The sequence below is a fragment of the Episyrphus balteatus genome, chromosome 3 (genome assembly GCF_945859705.1).
Source record: "Episyrphus balteatus chromosome 3, idEpiBalt1.1, whole genome shotgun sequence".
NCBI lineage: Eukaryota > Metazoa > Arthropoda > Insecta > Diptera > Syrphidae > Episyrphus > Episyrphus balteatus.
In genome coordinates this window covers 27,620,162-27,644,551 of record NC_079136.1, presented here as the reverse complement: position 1 = coordinate 27,644,551, position 24,390 = coordinate 27,620,162, and the positions used below count along the sequence as shown (strand labels likewise).

The window sequence follows — 24,390 nt, the reverse complement described above, 5'->3', positions numbered from 1 at the left end:
GCCTAGCGATATCCTGTCAAGGCATAGGGTTGCCAGGCCTTAAAGTTTATTTTTGCAAATTTTTCAAAATGCGACCCTGCTTATATGGCAAGCCTAAGAGTTATAAAAAAAATATAATGTCATAGGAAATTTATTTTAAAAATTTTAATTTTCAGGATTTTTAGAAATTTGACATTTTAGAAGGGGAAACTGAGGTAAATTTAAAAAAAGGTCAAAAAGCTATATCCTTAACAAAGAGTGGTAGGAAAAAGATTGATACTGGAATCGATAGATATTGTTAAATTATATAAGTCACACATACAAACCAAAAATGTAAAAAATCTGCTACTCGAGATATGGACGTTTAAAGTCAAAACCGTGAAATTCGATGTTTGAGAAATAATTCACCAAAAATCAGCACGAAAGGTATTTGAAATAATGTTTATGTTCTTAGAGAGCATAAATAAAATAACTTGGCACGTATCTGCCAAATTTTCGATTTGACTTAGTTTTTGGTTCCTGTGTATTTTTGAAGAATTACAGATTTTTACAATTCAATTCACTGTTTCAGTGTTATTCTTCAAAAATACACAGGAACCAAAAACTAAGTCAAATCAAAAATTTGGCAGATACGTGCCAAGTTATTTTATTTATGCTCTCTAAGAACATAAACATTATTTCAAATACCTTTCGTGCTGATTTTTGGTGAATTATTTCTCAAATATCGAATTGCAGTAGCATAACTTTAAAAAGACTATATCTCGAGTTGTAGATTTTTTACATTTTTTTGTTCTATGTGTGGCTTTTATATTTTTATAATATCTATCGAATCCAATTTCAATTTTATTTCTATCACGTTTTGTTTAGAAAATAGATTTTTGCCCTTTTTCTAAATTCGCCTTTGTTTACCCTACTCAAACTTCAAATTTTAAAAAATCCTGAAAATTAAAATTTTCAAATTAAATTTCCTGCGACATAATATTTTTTTTACAACTCTTTGGCTTTGGGTATAAGAAGGGTGGCGTATTCAAAAATAATGAAAAATAAACTTTAAGGCCTGGCAACCCTATGCCTTGACAGGATATCGCTAGGCAACCCATGTGCAAACTGTTTCTTTAGACACTAGCCTTCGGAAAATATAGCTTTCAACTGGTATAATGAGGTGGACAGGTCGTCCCATGACGGGATTTTTTCCTTTAATATGTTGAAATACGAAAATAAGCACCTTTTCAAAAAATCCCCTCGCAAAAACGGTAAGTTAAATTAAAAATTTGACAGACACGTGTCAAGTTATTTTATTTTTCCTAACTTATCACATAAAAATTATTTAAAAAATCTTTCATTCTGATTTTTGGTGAATTATTTCTCAAATATCGAATTGGAGTATCATGACTCTAAAAAGACTATATCTCGAGTTGTAGATTTTTTACATTTTTTATTTGTATGTGTGGCTTTCATATATTTATAATATCTATCGATTCCAATTTCAATTTTATTTCTATCACGTTTTGTTTAGATAATAGATTTTTGCCCTTTTTCTAAATTCGCCTTTGTTTACCCTACTCAAACTTCAAATTTTAAAAAATCCTGAAAATTAAAATTTTTAAATTAAATTTCCTATGACATTATATTTTTTATATAACTCTTAGGCTTGCCATATAAGCAGGGTCGCATTTTCAAAAATTTGCAAAAATGAACTTTAAGGCCTGGCAACCCTATGCCTTGACAGGATATCGCTAGGCAACCCATGTGCAATTTATTTCCTTAGACACTAGCTTTCAGAAAATATAACTCTCAACTGGTATAACGATGAGGGTAGGTCGTCCTATGGCCGGATCTCCTACTATTAGTGATCCTATTACTTGGATTTTTTATAAATTATCCAGAATTTCGACAACTTCTCCATAAATTTATTATATAGGTACCTATGGCATTGCGAAGATGGAAGATACAAAAAAAATGCGTTGCGCAATTCTGTCTGTCTGTTTGTACGTCTTTCTGTCTCTATAGGGGAAGTGGGGGCAAGACCGCCTATGGGGGCAAGACGGTTTTTGTACTACGTTGTATGAAAAAATATTAAATTGGCAGGACTTTTAATATAAAATAAATGGCTTCTGGTAAGATCGATTATGTCTGTAAGTATGAGCAAGTAAAGGTTATCGTTTTTTTTTTCAAAAACGTCTCTGACGATTAAATATTTAAAAGAAATTTTTTTATCCGCAAAATTTTTATTAAATTTAATTTAAAAATCAAGAAAAAAGTAAAAAAAAGTAGGTAATATTTTTTAAAAATGAACTTTCTTGATAGTTATTTTTATTTTATTTGTGAGTTTATAATAGGTAATTTCATTAATTTGGCATACCAATTTTTTTCTTGAGGGTTGGAAGATTTTTATTGCAAAACAATCCTTTTTGAAATTTATGAAAATGCTATTTGGTTTTTAAGTCAAATGATTTAAAAAGTTTTTTTTTTAATAATTTTAAAACCAATTTTTAATATTTTTATTTACTATTCAATATAAAATTAAACTTAAATTATATTTAATGCGTGAATAGAGAACTTAAACACTCAAAGCTACTTTTACGACATATAGATACGACTGGGTCGTAGTATCATATTAGATTTTTACAGAAGATTTTGATATGCTGAATCTAAGGTAGGTACTTGTCATATTTCATGTAACCAAAATGAAAAAAAAAAAACTTACTTTTCTTTTAGTTGAAAAAATGAATAATTCGAATTTATTGAAGAAATCTAATATGATAGTATTCTGGGTTTGAGAGTTATATAAAAGGGTCTGTGAAACCAAAAACACAACAAAGAATACAAATATTCGAAAAGTTTGCCAAATTTTTGGAAAAACCTAATAGTTTCGTCAAAAAAATGAACAAAAATGAAGAAAAAATTACATTTTATATTTTAAAGTTGAATAATTTCGATACGGGGCAGTTTATCAAAAAAATTACTAAGAGAATTTTTGTATAGAGTTCAATTTTATACAAGAAAATGATTAAATCTCGCCTTTTTGATGAACCATTAAAAAGTTATAAAATTCCAAACTCAAAAACACAATCTTTCCCATGTAAATCATATGTTTTTTTTAATGAACGAACACATCAATCTCCTTAAAGGGTTGTATTCTAGAGATACAAATTAAAATGCATTAGTTTTTAAAAAAGTTATATGAAATTGTACATTTAAAAAATATTTACATGACGTAAGATTTAAGATTTGTGAAAAATTAATGTTGTAACGTTTCGATGAAATATTTTTGATGCTTCGTATAAAATTTAAAAAAAGGAATTCGTATTAATTTTTTTGTATCAAAAAACTGTACCTAACATTGTATCAATTAATTTAATTTTTACATCTAACATCATTAGCTTCAGATAACACTCGCCAATAATTTTTTAAAAAATTTGTGTCAAATTAAGTCCGGCAATTATATCTCTTTATTTTTTCCTAGCAGCACGTTTTTGTGATACCTATATAATAGTCCAGTGCATTTATAATTTGACGCAGCAGTTTGTACCACCCCTTGATTTTTTTTCTCATTCGATAGAACATTGGCTGAATATCATTACCCTGATTTTTCGCACTCGCGAAATTCATGTTTCGGCCGCCATCTTGGATTTCAGTTTTTGTTGAATATCTCGATTTTTGTTTATCCTGCATAAAAGTTGTTAAAAAACGTAGGAAATTAAATTTCGCGTCTTTTATGTTAAGAACACTTTTTCGATAATATGAATATTAAAAAAGTTACAAGCCAAAGAAAAAAAAAACGAAAAAAATGACAATTTTAAAGTTTTGAGCACTTTTTATCAAAATTATGAAAAAACCTTCCAAAAAAAGATTATTTACTTTAAAATGCTCTACAACTCCGCTGTACAACTTTTTTTTGTATCGCTATAAATACAAAAGTTATTAATACTTTTTTTTTGTTAAAAATGCTCTTTTTTGTTTGTGTTTTTTTTTTCTTTACTTTTTTCTTAATCTTTTTACCAATTCTTGAATTTTAAATGATAAGTGAGCATTTTATAGCTTTATGTTACAAGAGAAAATTCAGGATCTGCAATTTTTTTACATTTAAGTCTTTTCATTTCGTAAAAAAGGGATATTTTCTAACAAAAAAGTATTAATAACTTTATTAATTATAGCGATACAAAAAAAAGTTGTTTAGCAGAGTTGTAGAGAATTTTAAGGTGAATAATATTTTCTCGAAACGTTTTTTCATTATTTTGATAAAAAGTGCCTAAAACTTTAAAATTGTCATTTTTTTTTGGTTTTTTTTTTACTTTTATCGAAAAAGTGTTTTGTATAAACAACTTTTATGTAGGATAAACAGAAATGGGGATATTCAACAAAAACTAAAATCCAAGATGGCGGCCGAAAGGTGAATTTCGCAAGTGTGAAAAATCAGGGTAATGATATTCAGCCAATGCTCTGTCGAATGAGCAAAACAAATTTGGGGGTGGTACAAACTGCTGGGTCGCCCATATATGAACATCATAAATACACTGGACTAATATACTTTCAATTTTAAGATTTTGAGGATAGGTTCATACAAATTTTTTTGGCTTTGACGTTTATTAAGGTTTTATTTAAAAAATTAAATAATTTTTAATGTAGGTATTTGAGTCCAGTATGTTCATCGCATAATTTGGTTATGACTGTTTCATTTATGGTGTAAAATTAAAATAATTTTCATAATATGATTTTTTTTTAAAGGACAAAATTGGGACTTTTTCCAAAATATATATATAAAAAAAAAATAAATCGACAAACGATAAGTGGTAATCTGTGCCCCGTCTTCCATTACCATCTTATTGATGAAATAGTCTGTGAGTAGAAATTTTTTCTGAGAACAGTTCCCGCTTGGAAGGATTTCTAAAAATGGATTATACTCACATTTCCAAGAATATCTTTTTTAACCCGATGAACTTCACCTTTTTTTTTTGAAAATGCAGCATAATCAAATATTTGGTATTGTAAGCTGCGCTGACAATGTTTGGTTGAGTTGGTTGACTGCTTGCTGGTCGGTTAACGGTTTGCTAGTGGTATGTTATCGGTTTTTTTTTCTTCTGTGTATAAGTAAAGTAAATAAAATATTTTAAAAATTTATTCCTTCACATTGCATCGTCATCCTTGCCTGAGGACATTTTTCCGTTTTACAGTGAAATACATGAAGAAACTGAAAATATAAAAACTTAATCGGATGAAAGTAGGAGAGTGAGTGAATTCATACAGTTTTTTTTTTTTTTATTTAGCATAAGTACATCAAGGTTTTTCCTTAAGTTAAGATCTATTTGAAAAGAAAAAATCCTATATTCTGTTCTGATATTGAATGACAGGAGATGTGTGGAATGAAATGTATTTGTCGAGTTGTATGTCAAAAGCCTTGCCTCGTTTGTATGTTTGTCTGTTTGTATTTTGTGGTTGGGTGAGTGTTTACCTTCCTTTTTGATTTGGTTCACTGGTTTTGTAGGACTCTTATTTAATATTTATTTATGTTTCATGTTTTTTTTTTTTTTTGTTATTTTTCTTTGCAGAACAGTATCACATATTCGTTGGGGATTTAAGTCCGGAAATCGAAACGCAACAGCTTAAGGATGCATTTACACCATTTGGAGAAATATCGTAAGTGGATTTTTTTTTGTGATATTATGTTAAGTTTGGTGTGATTAAGAAGGTATTTTTTTTGTTGACGGAGTTCATCATCGACATCACTCCAAAGTGGATAGTGGGTGTCGCATAAGTTTCTCATACATTATTCAAAGCTCATGGGGATATATGGAATCAGTTCTGATCAACTGCTTTCAACTTTTGTTTTTTGTGTTATATTGAATGATATACTTTTTTTTTTACTCTCCCATATTTTAACATATTAAATATACATGTAGGATTTGAAGAAATATTTGCCAGCTTAAAGGTTTAATAAATTTTTTTTGTTGCATATTTGAAGCCACCATACAATTGAATTAAATTGGATTTTTGTCTCCAGACAAGTGGTTCAAATTGATTTCAGTTATAAAGGTAGATGTCCTTTGAAACTTGATATTTAAATTTAAAAGAATAGTAACTTCTTTTTGACTAAAGGTAGGTAGGTATAAAAGAAAAGTTAAATATTTGTGAATAACTCAAAGTTATTTCATTTTCAAGTAGCAATTTTGAATATAAATTTTACGATAAAAAAGGGGAACAGGTTAAATTTGTTGTAAAAATATATCTATTTTTATATTGAAAAGAAGAATTATTTAAAAGATAAGTATACGAGGATGGGCCAATAAGACCCTTAAAATTCACATAAGTTGACTTTCAGTTTTAAATCTACAAATCTGGTTGCCATGAATGATACTTCAATATAAAGGTATCATACAATTTTCAGACAGATGTATGTCAATTTGAATTTTAAATCAAAAAAAATAGAAAAGCTTTTATGAAAATGGAAGAAGTCTGAATTTCGTATGGGTTGATTAATCAAACTTGCCGAAGAAAAGCATTTCGGAACCTCTAACAAAATAACGTCGCCCCAGAATTGTTTTGTTCCATACGCTATTTTTTACATTAAAGTTTGTCTTTTAATGATTTCACCTGCCAATTTTCAAATTAACGTAAAAGTCAACCTCCTAAATTTTGAAAATGATTTTTCAAGTGTCTCTACACGTAAAACACAAACAGTTCTTAACTTTTTCAAATAATAATACCTCGTAATTTTTCAGGAGAGGCAAAAAACTAAGTATAGGTAAAATGTATGAGGATCAAAACAAATTATCTGGTTTTGACTAAGCGAAACTCTGAAACTATCGATTTTAGTTAAACAGGGTCTTTTTTATTATATCCGGATTTTTTTCAACAATATAATTGCGCATCATTTGTCCAAAATCGGCTTTTTCTGGATTACGAGGTATTAGAACTAGGTACTACAGCGACGATACCTAACTGCCAGTTATGTTAGCCCCTTACATAAAAAATGAGTTCAAATTAAAAACAACTATCGAAAGAAATGAAAAAAATATCTAATAAGTAGGTACATCGCTTTGCATCTTTATTCTATTTGCTTATAAGCATTTGAAATAAAACGTACTTGATCTTATGTTAAAAGTTGTTTGGAGTATAAAGTCATAATTTTCTTATTTTATTAAAAAAAATCTTAAATTACTTAGAGCCGGATTACGGCATAAAAGTTCGTAGACGTATGTTTGATATTTCCTCTATGTCCCTATATTTTTCTGCCGTGACCCCTGGTTTAAAATTATAAAAAAACATCTCTTTAAATGATTTTAACCTCCCAAAGAATTAATTATGCCATTCAATTTCCTGTATAATGAAGAATTTTTAGAAAAATAATTTTGACAACGACAAACATAATAATAAATTTAAAAAATGACAATTATGTCAAAACAGCCAAATTTCATTGTGAGGTTGGTGGAGAAAATAATTTCCTCAAAATGAAGGTTTTACTCTACGAAAGTGAACGCTCAATTTTCACTTTAAATGAAGACTTTTCTTGAGTACTAAATCATTCAAGTTCAGACATACAAAAAAAATTGGGAATATTAAAATAGAATCCTAATAAAAATTATGATGATTATTACAAATGGCAAGGTCCAGTCGCATGTCGCTCTCTAGGATTTAATAGCCTGTTATTTAAGAACGCTAGGAATTAGAGAGATAAACAAACTGGAGAAGTCGTCCCAAAATAAGTGCTCTTTTCCTAGCCAGATTTGCACATCCTTGGCAGAAAAGCTTAAGCTTTAAAAGTAATTATTCGCCCGATGATGGAACGATGTTTCCGAAACGCGTCGCGTATTTAATAATTTAAAATTATACAAATAAATAAATAAGTTGCTAAAATTAAATATTTTATTAAAAAATATAAAACACTTAAAATAATTAAAAAAAAAAAAATTTTATGTTTTTATTTTATTTTATATTTTTAATTTCGAACCACCATTTTGAAAAATCAAAGTTGGAAGATTTTTCGTATTTCTCATACTAATATGCTTCAGTGTCCCAAATTTTACGACTTTTCGTCAAGAAATGGCCATGTAAATGATTTTCGACGCTATAAAGCACCACTGTGCGACGATTAGAATGATACATAGTCAAATCCCTCTTGACCAACAGATTTTCAAATCCTTAACGAGTTCATAGCATTCACTGATTGTGTCAATTTCATTTTTACTTCAAATTTGATAAAAATAATAATTTAACAAATAGTCTAAACCATTAAAAAAAATTCGTAAAAATAGGAATTTTGCCATATTTCGACAAACTTCAAAACGCATGTGCGACCGGAAGTCCTTACCCAATTTGAACAATTTTTTTTCTACTTAGTATTTAGCTAATATAAAGGTTGTCTAAAGCTATTTTGTAAAAAAAAAATGTTAGGGTGTTTAAATTTTTTTGTAAAAATACCATTTTTTTAATATTTTTTCAAGATTTAGAGCTACAAAAATGTTTTTTTTTTTTATAAAAGTACAAAGGCTCTGCGAAAACCATTTTATGTAAATTATGTCCCCAAAATTATTTAAGTAAAACATAAGCACAAAAAAAAAATCACTCTCTAAAAATAAGAATCAAAAAAGTTGCATCATTATATCAGCCATGTTTGCCAGAAAACATATTTGTCATAACTTCTTTTCAATTTCTGTGTTGACTACTTTCCACAAAAAAAATTTAAAATGATGTGCACTTCTGTTTTTCTTATATTTCTTATCTACAAAAAATAATAATTTTGTGCCAAAACACCAATCCCAAATATTGAATTCAACAACTAAAGTGTAAATCTTCTACAATAGAAGATTTTTAGATAATAAAATTTTATTACCCATTATATCCCTTTGCCAAATCCAAAGTGCATTTCCTCGTAAACACTCATGAATCCCTTAAATTTATTCTCATAATAAAACCAAAACAAAAAAACAACAACAATAACGAGAAAAAACCTCAAATTAAATAAAGTGATCATATCTCGATGGAAAGACGACAACGAGAAAATAGAAATATATATTTATATTCCACCTCTGGAGTAAATTCCATAAAATTGAATTAAATTGCTCATTTAGCGTCGTCGTTGACTTACAAAAAGAAAAAAAAGAATCATCATTTCCATTTGAACCGCCTACAAAGGCGACTCCAAACTCTGACTCTAGAATCTCTCTTTTCAAAACGATAAAATGAACCAAAATTGATCAACCTAGCTTTTGCTTTGGCAAAACTTCAACTAACAGCTTTTTTTTTTTTATTTTTTTTGGAATCAGTTGTCAGTTCTTTTAAAATAAAAAAAAGGACTATTGCCCAGAAAAAAAAAAACAGAAAACTAACAAAAAGAAGGATGCTAACATGAATAACTACCAGGCTGAGTATAATTCCGTAATAAAAATGGAAGTCGTTGGTTTTGTGTTACGACGACGACTTACGTCTATACTCTCCTCCTCAAACGTCCCTGATGGTTATATGCCATACCGACGACGATGTTGTCGTTGCTATCGTCGTCATCGTTTGTCGGCAAGGACTGGAGCAAAAGCTATGTCCTTCTCATACTCGTTTACCCATCGTCATCGTCCTCGACAGAAGCGGCGACGTCTCTATTTCGGCCTCTGAAATTCGAATTAATTTGCAAGTTTAATCAGTTGGCAGGTGTTTCTGGGATTGTTGCTGTGTCTGATGCTCAATTTAAGAAATTAAATTGGCAAGCGTTTCGGTAAAGTCTGTAAAATTTCCAAAAAAATTTACCTATTTCTGTGCTCTGACACAAAAAAAGAGGATTCTATTGTTTTTGATAAGTTGAAAGTCGAGATTTAAGTAAATGGTCTTTTTTATCAGAGGGAGAGGTTGTAAGAAATTGTATCTAATGGATTTTAATTTTATTGAGTTTCTATTTAAATAGAGATAATTTTGATTGATTAAGAAATTATGTACATAGCTGCAATCTGCTAACTAAATTTGGTTTAATAATGGAAAACATTGAAGATAAACTTGTTTTATTATATCGAGTTTTTTTAACTTCTGAAGCTGATGTATATGGTCATCTGTTCCATCATAACTTCTAAACTACTTCTCATAATCTGACAAATGAGGTATCGTTTGAAGCGTCTTACTTGTCCAAAGGTTAAAAGGTCATAACGATGAGTGTTTATAGTGCCCTCAGATAGAAAAATTAAGGCCGTAGTTTTGAAAATAATTTTGAAAGCTCGGTGGAGTTGTGCAGTGTATTCTGGAAGAATAAACTGTCTCAAATTCTGTCAAAAATTGATTTTGACCAATTCCTTACAAAATAGACAAAACTTACATTTTTTTAAACTCCAACATTTATGACTTAATAATTCAAACGAATTTTTTTACCTCATCCCTTCTTATCTTAATTATCAAAGTAATCGTTTTAAAAATGCCTTAATTCACAAGCTCCATAGTTAAAGAGCTTAGACTTATCCCAAGATTATTAGAAATCATTTTGTAAAGTCCTTATAGTGGTGTTTCTCTCAAAGCCTTAGAATCCTCCATTCGCCATCGCCGCCGCCGTTGTGTCATGATTATTTGAGTCGAAAAATTGTTGTGCAACAAGCTACAGCAGCATAAAGAGTGCTTTTATCACTATTGTCGTCGTCCTGTCCATTTCGCTGAAATGCCAAAAAAAAAAATTGCATGGATTTTTTGAAACAACAGCACCAACAACAACAAGAAAATCCCTGGAACAGGAAATCCCATAGCGACATGGGCACTCTTGCTCTTTCACTGGATGTCACCGCTGCTGCTGCCGCACTACACAACTGCCACCAACAGCTCGCTGCACCACTCAAGAAGTATTCTTCCATTTTGTTTTTTTTTTTTTTTACAAGTTCTATAGTTTTTCGGTTTTTGTTTATTTTTTTTTTTTTTTTTAATTTTTCAACCACTTTTCAACGTTTACCTTCGTGCTTTTGTTTCAGTGAACTTCATTGCCTCTATTATCTTGTTGTCGCTTTGTTATTAGCTGTACCTTCACCACTAGTTGAAGTTTATTTTTTTTTTTTTTGGCAAGTTTGCAGAGAATTTTAGTGATATGGTATTGGATTCATAAATTAAATTTAAAAATTTGTTTAATAAAGTTTGCAAATCGGTTATGTATGTTATTTAAATAAATCATTCAGTTGTTCACAGCTACAGAATTTATCATCTGCATAAACGGTTAGAAAGTCTATTTATTTAAACCAAATTTTTCCTTTTTTTATTCATTCTTTATAATATTAGGAACATTTTGTAGCAGTTTTCGTATTAAAAAAATTAATAAATTTAAATAAATTAAAACTTTGAAAAAAATGTATCGAAATTCATTTTGTCCATATCGTATGGACAAAACGACATATGACATTTTATATGAAAAAAATACACAAGTTAGTTGGCAAGAGTAGATTTTCAAAGGAAAGCTAACTTCAATTATACCTAATACTTTGTATTGGACTTTAAAAACTTGTTGGTGTCCAGTGCGCTTCATCTTAATGTAGCCCGCGCTACCAAATGTTTTTGACGTTGCAAGCCCGCCCAATTTGTTTTCATTAGGAGCTTCAATGGACCCACATCCCCTGAACCATGATTTGCGGTCGGAAGTTCGCTTAAAATTCAGTGGCATATTTAAAGTTAAAATTAAAAAAAAAACAACAACAAGAAGTTGAAGGTATGTCATTTTGTCCACATCGTAGTTTTGACACATTTTAATACAAAACACTGTTTTAAACCCTTATTTCATAAAAAATATTAATTATTTTTAAACTTTGTATTGTAACTGTCGTTATAACCAATAATTTAATCAAAAAAGCTACATACAACTCATCAAATAACAAAATTAGTCCAACCTAATTAAAAAAAAATAGCTCCTATAAACAAACTGTGTAATCCTAAGATTTTCGTATTTTGATACATCTGAGAGCCGTTGCACATAGGAGAATTGTCATCAAAAACCTGGCCATAATTATTGTTCGTGGTTTTTGTTATTATTTCTGTTTAAAATGAGTATTCCTACAAGAAAATTCAATATAAACCTAGTTTTTTTTTAATTTTTATTTTTTACCAAAAACTAAAAAAATTGATTAATGGCCTGTACTCCGCCTGTCGACATTATTTTTCTCAAATTTTTTTCCTCATCCCTAATACGCAATTCTCAGTTTATTTTCTCTCTTCCCCAACCTTAATTAAGATCACCCAAATTTTGAATTGAATTTCTTTATTGAGTCTTTAGGTTACATTTGCTGTCTTAGTCTAAAATAACAATTCTTTCTCAACTTTTATTAGTTAAACTGGCGGCTGTAATGTATGGCCTGCTCTTTCTGTTACTTTGCAATAAAATACAATGTTTGCCTCATGGCTGTCAGTAAAATGTTTTACCTACTCTTGCTCATGACAGAGAGTTGTGTATGCTTTTGCTGTGACGTTTTGTCGTTATCTGTTACATTGTTGGCTTATGGTTGCAACGTAATAAATTTACATATATACAAAAACTTAAAACTAAATAAAAAAAAAAAAAAACTAAACTACAATGCCTTTGGTTAAAAATTATATACATATAAATATATAAATATTCTATTTATAGAATATAAGAGCGAGAGCTCTGTACATTACTTTTTCTTGTAAAATGTGACGAGACAAATTTAATAGACTTTTAGAGCGAGAAAGCTCTATAAGATTTATAAATTGCATGTATTAGATAGGTATACATTTACGATTATTACACACTAACAGATTTTTTTTTCATGTATTATTTAGACAAAATAATATTTATATATTGTAGGCAAATGAAAAAAAAAAATAAATGGAAGTTACATTGAATGCATGAATATGATTTTTGATTTTTCTTTAAAGCAAAACAAAATGATTTACACTGATAAGACACTTGTCTTTGAGGAAGATTCTTTACGTTGCAACCACGTTGGTTGTGTATACTGCTTTCAGTTTTAGCATCAGGTGTTTTGATGCGCCGTTATGATTCGTACCGCTTACTTGTATGGATATAGCGTGCGATGAAATGCCGCTATTTACTGTTGTGGTGTGTTATGTTGTACTGTTAGCACAGTTTAACTTTTTGTACATACTAGTTTCCCTGTTTTATGGCGATGTAATTATCCATCCTAGTCATTAGCCAAATCTCGGATTCAGGGTAGGTGGAAACGTAGTAATTGTCTGTTGCTGTTGATGATTTATGTCGACTTCAAAGTCGCACGTTCTTTGCAGGACACACAAACGGGTTGGGGCATCCCGCAGACCCGTAAGTGACTCGTCCGGATCTCCATCACTATTTGAATTAATTAGCTGTGGCTAATTATCTATTGCTGGTGTTGACTTATAAGTCACACGTGTTTGTTGGACATACGAATGGGTTGGGGAAATCCCACAGACCCATTAGTAACTCGTCCAGATAATATAACTTTACGTTAAACTTTTACTAGCTCCAAGAGCTGCGACTGCCTTCGGCCACGGTTACTTCCAAACTTCAAGATCACCCAAAATAAAATACACTAATGACATCAGTAAATTTAATTTAAAAATAAAAAACGTTGCATAAAGTAAGGAGTATTTTCTATCAGAAAGTGAAAAACTAATTGACCCTCGATTCTCTAAAGAGCACCTAAGAGCACCCGATTTTTGTTGCATTGTGTTAAAGAATATATAAACTAAGTCATAAGTTTCAATTCAATTCAGAATAACGGGGTATACTAAAACAAAATTATTAAAGTTCAAATAATAACTTACCAAAAATATCAAGTTTTTAGATACTAGTTTTAAGCCCGAATTAAAATAGAAAAAACCGTCTAACATTTTCAAAACTTTATTAAAATCGTTAATAAATAACTGAAGAAAAATTCTAAATTTAAATTTTTTTAGATTTCTATCACAACACTTCGATATCACATATAGAATAACACTTACCAAAATACTTCGCATTCAAATAAAAATGAGGTAGATGTAACAGTTAACATTGAACTCATTTTTTAACAAGACACGATCGAAAAACAAAAAAATGAGTGCAGCATATTGACACATGTTTATTTTGCACCCATTTTGCCAAACTTTTTGGTGTCAATTTTGATTTTTAGAAAATCGACTTATGACCAGGTTTTTAATGCAAATACTCCTATGTGCGTTGGCTAGATATCATTTCTATGATTTTGACCAGTGATTTATTATTTACACATAGTTAAAATAATGCCACACGCAGCCACTTTTAAATTTATTATCAATTTAATGGAAGGCGTTATTTTTGTTTTCGTTTCGTTGAGACTTCTAATTTTTAAGCTATTTTGTCTGACAGGGTTGTAAAGACATTAAAATTAAAATTTTATTGCAAAATAAAAATTTTCTGATAAAAATTAAATTTTCGGGCTTAATGGTCTTTCAGAGAATTAATGCAATTGATGATAAAAACTAATTCATTATTTTCCCAATGTTTCTCCGGGTTTTTTTCCGGCTCCATCAAGGGATTTTCTTTTTAAAAATAAAAAATAGTATCACAGCTTAAGTTATGGCAATACTTTATACATATTTATATAGATTATAGTGTTGCCATAACTTAAGCTGTGATACTAGTTTTAATTTTTGTTTGCTTATCAGTTTTTAATGTTAAATATTTATTTCCGTTTGTTTTTAATTTATTTTAAATGTAAAAAGTTTTTGTTTTTAAATTTATTTTAAATGTACTGTTAAATATGTAAATAGCCCAATTTTGAAAAAAAGAAAAAAAAAAAATTAATAAAGAAAATCCAACGATGAAGCCGAAAAAAAAAACCCGGAGAAACATTGGGAAAATAATGAATTAGTTTTTATTAATTGCAATAACTCTCTGAAAGATCATTAAGCCCCAAAATTTAAAAATTTAATTTTTATCATTTGATAACATACCTACATATATGATCATTTACCATTAAATAATAAAAATTTTCTGCATTGAAAAAAAAAAAAAAATTGGTCCAAAATGTTTGCATTATTTTTTTTTTTTTAATAAAATCTTTGAATTTCTTACTATTTTGCTTAAAATTAGGTTCAATACTATAGTTGCAGTAACTAATGCATATTCAAACAGCAAAATTTTAAGAAATTCGACGAATATTCACATTTTGCATTGATATTTTTTTCAATGCAAACACTTTTTTTACTTGCAATACAATTTTTTTTAATGCATAATATTTTTTTCTTAATGCAAATATTTTTCATTTGCAGTAAAATGCATTGTAAGTGCATTTTATTTTGGAGTTAGCTCACTATGCAAGAAGCTCATCTGCAAGAATTTCACATCTTATACATCCAATTAAAAGACCTACCCAAGATAGCAATTATACATATTATGTTATCACTTGTGCTTGTGCATTTTGAATAAAAACTTATGCATTTTGCATAAAAACAAGCAAACAGAGGTATTTAAAAAATAATCAAGGATTATTACGCATGATTTTAGGGTCATGGAACTAAAACTAAGACAATCTGACTTTTCCTGGAAAAAGTTTTGCATACAAAAACACTTCTTTATAATTTCAAATTACCACCACCTTCAAGACTTAGTCATTACTCAAGTTAAGATAGTGAAATTGTCTTAAATTGTGTTATTCTTTGTGAGTTTGATTGAGAAAAATATTTTATCAAATCAATGCTCAGGTTGAGAAAAATCTTAACTAACGACTATGAATTTCGTCCTCAGTTTCTTAATCCAAGTGATTGATAATAATAATTATTGAGGCTTTCAGAATAATAAAACGGGTCAAGTCTACTTCTTTATAGGTTGCATGTTTAAAGATATTGAAAATTAAGGGTTGCGTTTTATATCAAAAAGGTATTGTGTAGGTAAAGGAAGTTTCATGTATCGAGGTTTTTAGATTGCACTTGAAAAAAAAAACCACTTCATCTTCTAGTCACTTTATTACTAATGTCACAATTTATGAGAGACTAAAATCATTCAAGACAATTTCACTAATGTCCGGTCCATACGACTTGGATTGCCTGCATAAAATACTCTGAAATATTTTCTTATAGTTGTAACTTTTCTACTTTTTTTAACCAACCACAACTTCACTTTGGTTATAATATCGGTATACTTTACTTACCTCCAACTTCTATACTTCGCTGGAATTTGGTTTCTTTTTCGATCTCTGGTTTTTTGTTGATGGTGGTGGGACAGGACAAATACAAAATACTTCATTCCGGAAACTGCTTCCTTTAATTTGCCAGGTGCTTCCCTCAAGGAGTTATAAGGATGCACACTTAGTTGTTAGCCTTTTTTTTCTTGTCCGTAATTTTTTTTATTTTTACTTTCTTTTCTTCTTTATGCTTTTCTTTATTTTCTTCGTCTTTTTCCGAAAAGATACATATATTATATGCAACGATAAACTATCATAAAACTTTTATCCTTCTCAAAATAATTCCTGTGGGATTTTTTATTTTAATTCGTTTTTTTTTTTTTTTCACATCTTCTTATTTTGCGTGTGGATTTTGTGGAAAAGTTTCTTCTTCGTTGAAAAAAGCAAGGCAAGGATACAAAAACAAAAAAACAACAACAAGAAAAAAAGCAGAGTAAACTTTTCACCAATATATATTCAAATGATTGTCATCGTCGTTTTGGAATCATACAATTTCCGTTTTAACTCGTTTTCTATCTCCGGCGCGCATTCCCGATTGAGTCAAGAGGATTATATATACTTGAGGATGATGACAGTCATCCTTTTGCCACAGAGCTAGTAGGCGTTGAGTGTAAAGTTTTGTTTCTCAATGGATTTTGAGAAAGTTGTTTGGCGAAGAATGTTAATGGTATATTAAATGTAAATTATAATATTATGGTAAGACTTATTGCTAGTCACGCTTTTTGGTATCTTTGGGGGTGGTTAAAGGTTATGAAAGGCTTGAAAGGTTGAAGTGGAAACTGATTTATGAAAGTCAATAGGTTTACCAATAGGTCAATCTTTGCTTGAAATTTGGTAAAGGCAAAGTATAAGCTTGACTTATATAAGTGGAGTGACTTTCAGAGTGAAGCTTTTCAGCACAAATCTTACCATCAGCATTAAGTGTAGTACATCAGATGGGGTTTGAATGAAGCTCTACTGAATCTTAGGCAGTAACGTTTTAAAAGAACGCACCATAATGCCTGGGAGAACCGTTTAGGATAGGGTGGATTCAATCACAGGACTCTCAATGACCTCATGATAAAATGACGTTATTATATCTTAAAGAAGCACTTGGAAAATTTTAATAATTTCTCCAATGATCACCACTATTTGCCATTAAAGACGGTTTCAACTGATCTTATCGCTACACAGTGTATTATAGGACAAGACATCATAAAATATCGTTCTGGAAAATTTGCACAAAGCAATCACATTAAAAACCGTACAAAATTATCCCAAAAACAATTGGAAGTTGGGGACTTTTATTATTAAGATTAGTATTAATTGTCTGCTTTGAATCACCAGAATCGAGACGGTACGATATTAGCAAAACTGTAGCTTAATTCTGAATAAATTACGTTCACATAGTGTTACCTATGGCTTTCAAGCATATTTGTCGTATGTAACCTGCGGAACTAGTTTGAAAATTCTAATCATGAAACCAATCAAGTCACGTAACTTTTGATAAATGTTCGCTATTATCCCTTAACAAAGATAATTTAAAATTTTTAACGCCATTTACTGGACTCTCAAAGCTCTCATGAACCTTTAATAAGTAGGTACTTCATTTTTTACTGACTCTTCATAAGAAGAATGGGCAGTAGATTGTTTTAATAAAGGATGGGAAAATAAACACATCAAAAGTTTCTAAAGTAAGCATTATTTTAAAAACTCTAAAATAAGCTTAGTGCTATTACATATAATAATTTACTTATACCTATGTATTAAGGCGTTTGTTATTTTTGAATCAAGTTTCTAAGTGGAAAAACTGTGTCTAAATAATAAATGCACGCATGCATGTTTTTTGGGTTTATTAAAGTAAGCATGTTTTAAGCATATGAAATAGCATGAAAAATAAAATAAAAAAAAACACATGCATGCCCTAGGCCCTACCTTAACCCCTGGTCCTAGAAAAATTGTTTACCTATACACTTTTGAAAACGTTGTTTAATGTAGACAATTACCTCATCAAAAACGTTTGATTTAAAAAAATGGCCTCATGAGTCAACACATGCCTATTTCAAATGAGAAAAAACTTTAACCCTCTTGGGGCGCCATCTGGCGTTAAAATAATAAGAGGATAAATGAAAGGATTTTTTTTTTTATTATTTAGAAACAGTTTTTCCACTTTTGTGCAGCGGCTTAGCATTAAAAAAGAGCTCCATCGTGCACTTTGTGATAAAAGCATGAAATTTATATCATTGGTACTACTCAATATAAGTGTTATTTTAAGATATTGGGCCACCTTGTATTCCATCCAGGTAGATACAAGATCTTTTCTGTGTTGCACCCGCATTGTTGCATATCATAGTAAAGCTAGTGAAACCTTTTTATTAATATAATACATGATTTCGAGGTAATTTTTAACGACCGATCGAATAAAACCAATACCAATGTAACTGGACCCTCATGATAAAAGTTATTACACTCTTTATAAATAGTCATTTACTTAAAGAACAAGAGCCAAAATATTACCAAGTACTCCTTGAAAATAAGTGGTAGGCTGATGATTTTGTATCCACGTTTACTATACCATAGAAAAAAATAATAAAATATGTCCATCAAAAAATTTCAGGTCAAAGGGTGTTTTTTTTAGCGAGAAAGAACACTTTAGAAATGGTACCATTGCACCACATGGCAAATTTTTTGCATTTTTTTTTTCGTATCTGAATCAAAGATAATCAAAAAATGAATTAAATTTACCATGGAATATTGAATTTTCATTTCATACAAATTAATGTTTTGAAGTAGTGAGGTGCAAAAGTAAAAGTATGTAAAATAATTGTGCAGTTCGTGATAAAAGGATCAAATTAATAGGATTGTTAGTACAATATGTAACCCTCATTTTAAGACATTGGGCCACTTAATATTTCACCTATGAGGATGTACATGAGCCATCTAATAATCCCAGATTTTACAAAATTGCATTTAAATTGCTTTCTGTGCATCGTTATAAACATTTTCAAACGTAACACCCTTTACATAATCTTAAGAGCTTGTGACGTTGTCATTTTAAAAATATATAAAAAAAATTAAATACATTAGGTGTTGAAGCTATAAAATACCTTATTTAGTGTATATATTGTATACAAACCCGTTAGTAAAAATGCTATAGTATGTTCAAGCAAAGTTGATGATAATTTAATTAGTTACATTAGTTACATAAATTACTTTAGTTACGTAACTTATTACAATTAGTTACCCGTTACTAAATGGGCAACCTACTCGGAGTAACTTATACGTTGTCCCCTTAAAATTGCTATAATTCCAACCTATTAACTTGGTAGTAACACAGAAAAAGTAATTGTTGTACTTTTAAAATATTCAATGTCAAATGAAAAGTAACTGTGTTACCTTGTATCTTATTCTAAGAAGTACCTATTTTCCAAAGATAACACTGGTTAACAAAATTAAACTCTTTTTTTGTTGCCGAAACAAAAATATACTTTTCTGAAGGTTTTTGGTGTGCTGAACTTGAATCCGAAGTCAAAAGAAATTAATCAGCTCCCATTTTTGAAATATTACCTTTAGAGTATGCAGAACTTCGGACCTTATTCTTTTATATAAGGAAAATTATTTGAGCATATTTAGTAACGGTTTTTATAAGAACTATTTATTAAACCCTATTTAAATCTGTTAAAATCTTTCCGATATCTTTTTCATTGCCCGAGATATCCTCAGTTGTTTGGTATTTTTATAAATTTTATAACGTCATATCTCCTTTATGATATATGAAGAAAAACCCACTTACTTAATTTTAAGATATCTCGGGCAATACAAAAGATATTGAAAAGATTTATCGAAAGATGGAAAACAGTTCTTATGGAAACCGTTACTAAATATTCTCAAACAATTTTCCTTATACAAAAGAATAAGGTCCGAAGAAATCAAAATAACGTTTTTTTGCATTTTCTAACGGTAATATCTCAAAAACGGTAGCTGATTAGTGTTTTCTGACTTCGGATTCGAGTTCAACACACTGAAAACCTTCAGAAAAGTATATTTTTGTTTCGGCAACAAAACCCTTGTGAACCAGTGAAATTTACGTGTATATGGAAAGAGTAAGACATAAGCATAAAAGGTTGGGTTTACAAAGTAAGACATTTCAAGATGTCAATACCTACCCAATTGGAAAACTATCCTAAATCATGTTAATTTATTTTAGTCAAATTGGCTTAACTGGTAAATCTCGGCCGAGGACATCAAAGAATTGGTTTTTGGCAACTCTCATAATAATCTCATAAGAATTTGAATTTCAAAAAAAAAAAAAAAAAAATTGATGAAAATATTTCAAAATGTCTTTATAAGGTATCAAAATGTGTGCTCTCTGACCTTTAAGTAGAAAAAAAAACTTATATAAAAAGTTTGAAATCACTTTAATATTTTCAATGTCTTGACATAATCTATAACCTTTGACATACATTATAATATCCAAAAAAAAATCATTTTGACTTTAAAAGCCTCTTAAGTCTTCTTTATCGACGTTATGTCATAAGTTTGATAGAAATCTTGAGTTGGATTTACTTTCAAGTCCCTAACTTGCCCACACCAAAATACCCTGATCAAGTTAAAGTATAAAAGATACCCAAAATGATTTAAAAACCCTCAAAAATTATTAAAAAAAAAAAAAAAATCCTCCGTTAAGAGATCCAAAACAAATTAAAAACCTAAAAGCCAGTATCAAGTCCAAGCAAAATTGAAAAAAAAAAGAAATAAACAAAAATGTTAAATACAAAAAAAAAATCAATAGAGGGTGTTGCTCCTTAAAGCTTATACACCTTCATCCAGAGCATGAAATTCAAGGATATCCATGCGGATAGAATCAAATCAGCCTTCTTCTCTCTCCCATCATGCATGCATATCATACTCCAATACTTCAAAAAGGATGAACCCGTCCGATTACAGAGCGGAGGACAAAGTGTCAGGAACGAGGAGCAAAACCCCAGGACAACGACAACGCTAACAATATTTGCAAAGAATCTAAAACGTATCACCAAGGAACAAAAAAAAAAAAAAAAACACAAGAATTGAATAAAGAAAGAAAAAAAAAAACAAGAAAAGAATGAATGAAAGAAAAGCCAAGGACAAAGACGACTCTGGTGGTAGAAGATTGAACAAATTTATTTGAAATGTTCGTCTTGCCAAAAAGGCAACATAGCACATAGCCATACTCGTCTATATATACAAATAAACCGTTATACAAGTACATATATAGATACCAGATTCTAGTGATTTAACGAGGAAAACACGAACAATAGGTTTGGCGAAAAACCGAATCCGTACCCGAACCCAAGACCGGGTACAGTTGATAAAAGCCGGAGGAGCAATGACTTTCGGAAGTAGGAGTGGAACTGTAGAACAAATGCCAAGAATTACACGCAAGAGATCTGTCGGCGGCGTCTTCGTATCGTCATCGTCATCGTCCTTCGTCCTCATCCTCATCCATATATTCCTTTTTTTCCTTATCATTTATGTGTGTGTTCTTGAAGCTGATGCTCGAGATGGAGCATGGAGACAAAATCAAGTTTAAATTTTCGCTCAAATTCCTCTGCCGATGGTTCCGTAGAAGAAGAGAAGAAATCGGAGGAGCGGAGGAGTACAGCAATGATTATGATGTACTTACATGTACTCTATACGTATGTAGTTTTAATAAAGCAACAACATCAATGAATAAGAAAGCGCTGCAGGCAGTTATGTGTGTGTCGTGTGTGCCTGGAGCAGGTTACATGGTGTAGGACATGTTATGGATGAGCAATGTAATCTGGTGGATGTGGGTTTTTAAGGTTGTGGGTTTTGAGCTAGGCAGCCAGAGAAGATAGGTAATGCTTATCTGCCATTTCCCTATCGATGTGACACGAATATAGAAGAAAATATATAACTGGTTGGTACTTGAAATGCTTTTTTGTCTGATGGGAAGGGTATTTTCAAAAGTTTGTATTATTAACTCCCTCTTTTCCCTTCTCCCAATAAATAAAAAAAAAAAAAAAAACAAAATCGGGTGCGTACGTAATAACAAAATTTTTCAATTTTTCTTGATATGCTTGCTCTTAATAAAATGAGAAAGTTAAATGGCTTTAAAGTTTAAAAGCACGTATGCTTGGAGCGAGGCAGTTAAATATTTCAATTTTTTTGCTTTCCATGTATCGAAGTAAAAAATTTGGATTGGTGTTACTTTTGTATCAATTGCTTCTATTAATAAATAAATTTTTTGAGTGGAAAGTTTGTACTTAAAAAAAGATCAACAAGTCAACGACGTAAAATAACATCTCTGATGTGTGTTTCTTAGTGTTCAGTGCACAAAATAATAGCAAGTCAAAACCCACATCCTCTGTCTTGTATAACTAAACTCGGAAACAAAAACACAATTAGTCAGAAAGCATTTTGAACCCAGCAACCTAAAAACTACTAGAAAAGTATATCTTAGTTCTTGTGGCAAAAAAAAGTTCAATCAATCACCCAAAAAAGTCATAATTTCATTTATTTTGAACTTTAAGTTTGAATAACTTCAAATGGGTTGACTCTATGAAAAAATTTCTTGCAGATATTTTTTATAGCGCTCAATTTACTATAAGAATAGTTAACAGTTAATTTTTACAAAACCTTATTGTAAAGTTACAAAAATTAGAAAAAAAAAAAATGATTTTTTCCCCATGTTATTTATATGGAAAATAGAAAATTAGAAAAAGGCACCTCTAAATATTAATATAAAGAGCTCATTTTTTGAGAGACTATTTGCTTCATATTTTGGAAAATATTGAGCCTGTTTTTTATTTAAAAAACGAAAGTTGCCTCAAAATGGCACAGCTTATTCTACACTAAAGTTGTACTTCTTACTCGCAAAAATTCACTTAGTAGGTATGTACATACCATAACAAAAGTTTTTTTACAATTTTAAGCACTATACTTGCTAATCCCTTTGACATTTTTTTTTATTTTCAAGAATTAAATTTTCATACCTTCAAGCCGCAAAAGAAGTATAACTTCAAAAACAGATCGTAAAAAAAAAATATCGAATTTTAAAGACCTTTAATATTCGTAACTACTAATAAACCAGTGCCAATAATTTTTCGAACAGGGCAGAAAAAATCGAATGCCTTGTTCGATTTCACTAGTCAAAACATTTTTTTTTATAGAAATCAAAGTATATTTTTCTAATGGTTTTTTGTTCGCTGAGCTCGAATCCGAAGTCATACAAATTCTATCACATCACGTTTTTGACATATTACCATGCCAAAAATCAGACAAATAGTGTTTTGGACGTTCACAATTCAATATCTCAAAAACTTTGCCTGTTAGAGCTAGTCTAGTGCTTGATTCAAATTAAAAAAATCAATGACCATTAGAAAAGTATAATTTGGTTTCTATGGAAAATTATTTCTCGCCAATATTACTGTCATTTACGGAAAAATCAATCTAAAAAATCGATTTTTTGTCTTTTTCAATTTTTCTCAATATTTTCTAAAGCAAAAGTATAGTTCTTCCACACAATCTTTTAAAAACGGTTTTAAGCTAAATAATAACATTCCAAAATTTTCAAATATCAAACATTTTTTCGGTAACTTTTTTGATTGAAAAATAGGTTTTTTTTTTCAAATTAAATTCGTCAAAAATCCAAAAATTCACTTTTTGCTCAAAAAGCATTTTTAATAGATAGAAAATATAACAAAATAATTTTTAACTAAGATTTGTTAAAATCCAACTATTTTTGTAAGAGATAAAAATAAAAATCAAAAAATCGTATGTTTGCATTTTTTTTTCAATATTTTTGAGGTTATAGAAAAAAATAGTTTGAGTAAAAGTTGTAGACATTTATATTACCTACAACTTTTGCATTTGACTTTTTTCGATAGGACGTCTTATTTTTACATAAATCGTAAAAAACCATGATTTTTGACACCCACCCCACTTTTTCGCCCACCCACCCCCTTTCCACCATTTTTTTTGTGGGCAATTTATTTTTCCCCTTTCATATACCATTTATCCTAAATTTTCCCACCACCCTTATGCTGCTAATAATTTGTTCAACTTTTGCCCTCTGAAAACCGGATTGGCACTGGTCTATAATGGTTATTGTTCACTTCTAAATGAAGTTCTATCAGTAAAAATTTTTCCAGTGGGCACCTAGCCTTAAAGTTTAGAAATCAGTGTTTATAGACTTTACACAATTAGTAGAAAACAACATTCTAAACACAAGTTTTCTCATACATTTCTTTTAAGCTTAGGTACCATTTTCGTAAGCAAAAGTTTGTAATAAAACCACTCAAAACCTTAATAGATTTGGATGAATAGA

The 24,390-nt window shown here is 29.8% G+C and overlaps 1 protein-coding gene across 1 annotated transcript in view; it reads left to right on the top strand.

Annotated features, from left to right (window-relative positions):
• Positions 1-24,390, top strand: part of LOC129916816 (cytotoxic granule associated RNA binding protein TIA1-like) — a 295,886-nt gene that overhangs the window by 158,491 nt on the left and 113,005 nt on the right. Inside the window, exon 2 of the mRNA XM_055996972.1 lies at positions 5,529-5,616. Coding sequence (XP_055852947.1) covers positions 5,529-5,616 — 88 coding nt within the window. The remainder of the gene's footprint in view (positions 1-5,528; positions 5,617-24,390) is intronic.